The sequence below is a fragment of the Natrix helvetica genome, assembly GCF_964273705.1.
Source record: "Natrix helvetica genome assembly, chromosome: 1".
In the NCBI taxonomy this organism is placed as follows: Eukaryota; Metazoa; Chordata; class Lepidosauria; order Squamata; family Natricidae; genus Natrix; species Natrix helvetica.
In genome coordinates, this window is record NC_138548.1 from 220,993,414 (window position 1) to 220,999,938 (window position 6,525).

The 6,525-nt window shown below is 43.3% G+C and overlaps 1 protein-coding gene across 1 annotated transcript; it reads right to left on the reverse strand.

Moving 5' to 3' along the window:
- Positions 1-4,774, reverse strand: APOF (apolipoprotein F). Its single transcript, XM_081934581.1, has 2 exons — positions 4,748-4,774; positions 1-2,424 (listed from the first exon to the last, which is right to left on the reverse strand). Exon 2 carries the CDS (start codon positions 2,402-2,404, stop codon positions 1,328-1,330), a length of 1,077 nt encoding a protein of 358 aa, XP_081790707.1. The 5' UTR covers positions 2,405-2,424; positions 4,748-4,774; the 3' UTR covers positions 1-1,327.
- Between the last annotated feature and the right edge of the window lie 1,751 nt (positions 4,775-6,525).

Consider the following 6,525-nt stretch of genomic DNA (forward strand, 5'->3'; position numbering starts at 1 on the left):
ACATGGTTTGAGGTCCTGGGCAAAAAATGGCAAAGATACTGAGAGTGCCTAGGGTTTATACCCTCTCTGGGCTTTTGAATTTGAGCTTGTATTCTGATTGGTTCTCAGACTCCCATGGGGCCATGCAGGGGTAACTTTGTCTGTGTCCCAGGCTTGGTTGAGTTTTTCTGGGTGATGATGTAAAGAAGGGACTTTAGGCAATTCCTCCTATGGCTCTGCCTGAAGGAGCTAAATCTTTGTTATGTAGAATAGACTGACCCAGGCCTTAATGGCACATTGACAAAGGTGGGGAGGGGTGAGTTTCTACCTCCCTTTTAGGGGAAATATTCTGCCCTTTTAATATTTCCTAAAACAACTCATTTTCCTAGGAGACGGGTGAGTCGGTGCTAACTTACAATAGCAAGAAAAGCAAGGCGCTATTCCTTTTGAGTGGATTCCTGATGAGATTCTTGATTAATTGTCCATCTCCACATATAACTGAGGACTCTGGGAATATTAGAGTAAACCTACTGTATATACACATTCTCCTTCCCCCTCCCCCATTTTCTTCAAAGATGTGAGACCTATAATATATTCTGAATAAAGGATTGTAGAACAGAAATCCAGTTTGTCTAATCCAATTCCACCTCCCCCAATTATTTGTTCCCTCAACAGCCAGCCTTTCACAGTCGAGCCTCATAGCTGGTTGTTGTTGGGTTGTTATTTTTTTTGAAACCTTGCAATCTCCCTCCCACACATTTGCTAATATTATTAAATATTAAAGGAAATACTTCTGGAGAAAATATTCCCATTCACCAGTGTTCTGTCATGAGTGGCCCTTGATCACTTTTCTTTGAAATAGTGAAAATAGGAGTAATGGTGCTGTCCTTTTCCAGCCATAATTAGAATTAACACAGGACAACAGAATTCTGAGAACAATTCACAGATGGGTTCAAACAGTTTTGGACAAAGACTGGGGAAGCTTATAGATTGTAAATAGCATCTGTCAGGCTGGGGGGAAGACTGTGGGCTGGGGAAATAATGTAAAGTGTCAGTTTTTCTTTAAAAAAACTGTTCAGACCTGGATAAGCAAAGTTTTAGGGCTGTCAAAATTCAGATCTCAATCTTTGGCTCTTGCTCTGGTCCTTGGTTAATTGCCTGAACCTATCAAGTTCAAGAATCATGGTAATTATATAGATTAAAATTTAATTATTTCAGAGATACGTTTATTTCTTGCTCAGACTTAACTCCAACAGAATCAAACCAGAAATTATATTGGAGGGGTCGTACATACTCATTTATTATATTTACCGGTAGGTGATTGTAGCAAAGTTTGAGAATGCTTGGATTAGGTTTTGATGTTTAAATCACTGACATTGGTGGGGATGGGAAACGGTGGTTGCTCTTCCTTTTGAAAATAGTCAATTAGAACCTCTGCACCTTTCATGAACACTGGTTTCACTCCCATAGCAATCCCCATCCTTAAGGGAGTCACAGCCCCACCAGTGAGAGCAACCAAGGTATCAAAACCCAGGTCAATGGCCCCCTCTTGAGCACGCTTCTTGGCCATGTCAATGCAGTCTTGAGTATAGTAGTAGATGCTGGTTGCAAAGTTATATAGAGTGCTGACTCCAGGTATGAACCCCACAATCATGTGTACCCTTTGATCTTTTACATTTACACAGTCTGCTGGTGATGAACGTCGCATGCGTGCCTGCGTGTGGCACTGATGAAGCCAGGAATGAGAACCATGCTGTGGCCAGAAGTAGCTGCCATTTCTAAGCACCACTTGGAAGGAACTGCTGCCATTGGCGATAACTCCTCCACAAACATTCCCTAAACGGTGACAGACGTCAGCAGCTGTTGGAAACCACTTATATTCACGGTACACCTGGCCATGGAGCAGAGCTCCATCAACCTGCATCAGGCCTCGGCAGTGGGAAGTTTGTTTCTGGGCTAACTGGTCCAAATTGAACTGTAGGGCAACAAAGCTTGTATTTTCACCTGTAGGTTTAGCTGTGTCCAGGATCTTTATCATTGTCAACAGGAGGCCACTTGCATCTTTCTGCCCCAGTTCCTGGTAGAGCCCTAGGCCAAGGGTTTCGGCATGGTGGCTGCAGCCGGCATTTTGCAAGGCAAGCACCAGGGTGGAACGAATCATAATCTGGGCTGGTCGAGGCACGCTGTCAAAATGTTCGAGGGTATCAGGCATTAAATCGCTGCAAGAAACCTTCTTTTCAGGCAACTGGATGGAATTAGAAGAGACGGACTTGAGCAAAACACGGAGAGAAGCAAGGTTGGCATCTGAGGAGGGATTTTCAACGTGGTTTCTTGGATCGGTTGTAGTCCCTGACTGCCCTCCCAGTCCATGATGCGGCAGGAGGGCAAGGAAAGTCAGGAGCATCAAAGACGGTGATAAGTACATGTCAGCTTCTCTGGGCACTGCTACAATGGGAAGAAATCAATGTATTGGTTTATTTAAATAATATAGAAAGCCATCCAACGCTGGGCAACCTGCAAACATTAAAAAGAAAAGTAGCTAAAAACAATAATCCATGATCCTTGAGTTAAATAATACATTCCAATGCTAAAATCCTATCTACAATAAAAGGTAAAGGTTCCCCTGGCACATGGGTCCTAGTCATTCCTGACTCTAGAGGGCGGTGCTCGTCTCCGTTTCAAAGCCGAAGAGCCAGCACTGTCTGAAGACGTCTCTGTGGTCATGTGGCCGGCATGACTAACGCCAAAGGGAACACTGTTCCCTTCACACCAAAGGTGGTTCCTATTTTTTTTACTTGCATTTTTGCATGCTTTCAAACTGCTAGGTTGGCAGAAGCTGGAACAAGTAACAGGAGCTCACTCCGTTACATGGCATGAGGGATTCAAACCGCTGAAGTGTCGACCTTTCTGATGGACAAGCTGAGCATCTTAGCCACTGAGCCACCACATCCATTCCTATCTACAATAGAAACAACCAGATCCTCAGAGCCTTATGAAAGACTAATAGGCATGTGGCCATCCAAGCACAGAAGGCAAATTTCCTGAGTCCAACAAGGTGACATCATTTAATGGAAGGACCTGGAACCTGCGCCGTCTGCTAGATTGATGGGACAAGCAGAAACATTGGGGGAATGGTGGTCCTGCAAGGACCCTGTGCCTATGCCATGGAGGGGCAGATTTACACATAATGATCAGCACCTTGGATTTTATCCAAAAGCCTCAGAGCAGTTGTTATGTGGAAATAATGAGAGATGCCAAAAACACTGCCCTCAGGATCAACTGCAGCTTCAGGGGCAACCGCATGTACAGCATGTTGCAGTAACCCCAGTTCGCCATTCTAGAGTGATCTATAGTGTGATAGGCCTGGTTTTCCATGCTCTTTTACATCCATTTACTATTACTAGCCCTTCTTTTGGATTGCTTTGGTAGATTATTAAAGCTTTTTATATGTACTTTCCCCCACACAACCTCTACCTTCTCTGCTCTTAGCTGAATGGGAGGGAAGAGCTTACAGGGCAGGAGGTCTTTCCCTGTCCACTCCTCTCTCTCAAGAAAAACAGCAACAATGCTCCAGAAAACAACCCTTCAGAAAACCCTCAGCCAAAGCCTCTTTTAAAAAAGGACAAAGGTCCAACTCTTTGTGGAAACTAATAATCCAAACCCGGAGGGAAGTCCTGAAAGCCCTTGTAAATTAAAGGTTAGTTTGCTGTCATAGCTGCCCACTAAGAAGGACAAAATGACAGGTAGCAAAAAAGGTGAAGATGACAAAATAGCCTCTATTGCATGTGGCAATGATCCACGGGACTCGGGTCAATCTAGGTGGAACTTGGCTTGATATAGTCAAGTTGCTTCCTTCTACAGTGAAAATGCAAATTCAGTGGTCTGATTTGATAAGCTAAATCCACTTTGAGGGCACACTGAAAGGAGAATTAGATATCTATCTTCATTTACTTGGCTGAGAACATATCCTTCCAGTGGTTAAGGTCATCAAGCTGGAAGGTGGGAGACCATGAGTTCAAATTCCACTTTAACCATGAAAGCCAGCTGAGTGACTTTGGGCCAGTTACTGTCCCTGAAGCCATACCCAGCTCCAGAGGTGGTATTCAGCCCGTTCTCTCTGGTTTGGGTGAACCAGTAGCGGCTGCTGGAGGCTCCACCCACCCACCCCGATGTAATACACGAGCACTGCGCATGCGCAGAAGGCACCTGCAAGTGAAGCAAAAGAGAGCGCACATGCTCACATTTGCGAATCAGTAGGGAAGGTAAGTGAATCCCACCGGTGCCCAGCTCATAGGATTGTTGTTGAGAGGAAAATAGGAGAAAGGAGGTTTGTTGGATCTGTTCACCACCTTATTTGTAAAAATAATAAATTCAGGATATAAATAAATTACACACACATGCACACACCAGGGCTACATTTTCCAAAATAAGGAACCGTATTCCTCATGCTCAAATAACGAACAGGGAGCAACCTTTGACACAAACAAAATCTACCAACTGGTTCCGTAATTCAAACAAAAGATGACCAAGTTAGTGAGGCAGAAGCCAAATGATTTGTGTGAAGTGATCTGCATTAATTCACAACATTTAAGCCATTTTCTGGCACCAGTATGCTTTTTCCCTGGATGCTGATCTCCCACAAATGAAACACAGGTTGGACAGTGTAACACATCGTTCTCAGTTCCAAATTAACTTGTTTCTTTGCTCCTATTGACTGCTATTGCATGCCTTCCCTCTCCCACTCCCTCCCTGGGAAAGAGAAACTTACCTGCTTTAGGAGGCAACACAAACACAAAATGCTTCAGAATGAACTTATCTTTGTTTACTTGGACTTCAGTAAGGCTTTTAATAAGGTAGACCATAACCTACTACTAGATAAAGTAGAAGAATGTGGGTTAGACAGCATCACCACCAGATGGATTCGTAACTGGCTGACCAACCGCACTCAACGTGTAGTCCTCAATGGAACTGCATCTACATGGAGGGAGGTATGCAGTGGAGTACCCCAAGGCTCTGTTTTGGGCCCAGTACTCTTCAACATCTTCATCAATGATTTGGATGAGGGAATAAATGGGGAACTCATCAAATTTGCAGATGACACGAAGCTGGGAGGAATAGCCAACACTCCAGAAGACAGGCTTAAGATACAGAAGGATCTTGACAATCTTGAACATTGGGCACTATCTAATAAAATGAAATTCAATGGTGAAAAGAGTAAGGTTCTACATTTAGGCAACAAAAACGGAATGCACAGGTACAGTATAGATGGTACCGTGCTCAATAGTAGTAACTGTGAGAGGGATCTTGGAGTTCTAGTGGACAACCATTTAAATATGAGCCAGCAGTGTGCAGCAGCTGCCAAAAAAGCCAACACAGTTCTAGGCTGCATCAACAGATGGATAGAATCAAGATCACGTGAAGTGTTAATACCACTTTATAATGCCTTGGTAAGGCCACACTTGGAATACTGCATTCAGTTCTGGTCGACACGATGTAAAAAAGATGTGAAGACTCTAGAAAGAGTGCAGAGAAGAGTAACAAAGATCATTAGGGGACTGGAGACTAAAACATATGAGGAACGGTTGCAGGAACTAGGTATGTCTAGCTTAAGAGAAAGAAGGACTAGGGGAGACATGATAGCAGTGTTCCAATATCTCAGGGGTTGCCACAAAGAAGAGGGAGTCAAACTATTCTCCAAGGCACCTGAGGGTAGAACAAGAAGCAATGGGTGGAAACTAATCAAGGAGAGAAGCAACTTAGAACTGAGGAGAAACTTCCTGACAGTTAGAACAATTAATCAGTGGAACAGATTGCCTCCAGAAGTTGTGAATGCCCCAACATTGGAAGTCTTTAAGAAGATGTTGGATAGCCATCTGTCTGAAACATTATAGGGTTTCCTGCATAGGCAGGGGGTTGGACTAGAAGACCTCCAAGGTCCCTTCCAACTCTACTATTGTATTGTATTGTATTGTATTGATTAAAGTTGGTCTTTATACACACTTATCTCTGGCAATCACTCTTATCTGCAAACCTCCTTGTAACACTCTTTGCCCCTGGAAAGTTCTGACCTCTTTCTTAATCTGCCAAAGCCCCCAGAGTTACTTGTCTGAAGAGGGAGAAACAGGCGGTGCTGAGTAATGATTTAAGGGAAGAAGAGGAAGAACAATATATCTATCAGTTGCTTTGTTTGCATAGAACAAACATTCATGTCTACAACATCTGGAGTTACAGTGGCATGAGGGATGGTCAGCCATTCTGATGTCTTAATCCTCCATCAGACTTTTGGTTAGTTCATTCAGTAAGAGCCTCTTGTCTCTTGAAAATGCTGCTTAAAAAATTGACATCCAAATTGAAAGAGGAGTTAATGAAGAAATTGGGTATCCAAATTGTTAAGAAAGTCAAATATCTAGGTATACATTTATCTGCGAGGTGTGTGTCCATCAAAGAAGATAACTATACTAATTTGATCAACTAAACTAAGAAAGACCTAGAAAGGGGGAAAAACCTACAATTGTCCCTGACGGATCGCAGTCATAAAAATGAATG

Excerpts from the sequence above, each read along its gene's own strand:
- APOF (XM_081934581.1), bottom strand. The coding sequence starts at position 2,404 with ATGTACTTATCACCGTCTTTGATGCTCCTGACTTTCCTTGCCCTCCTG.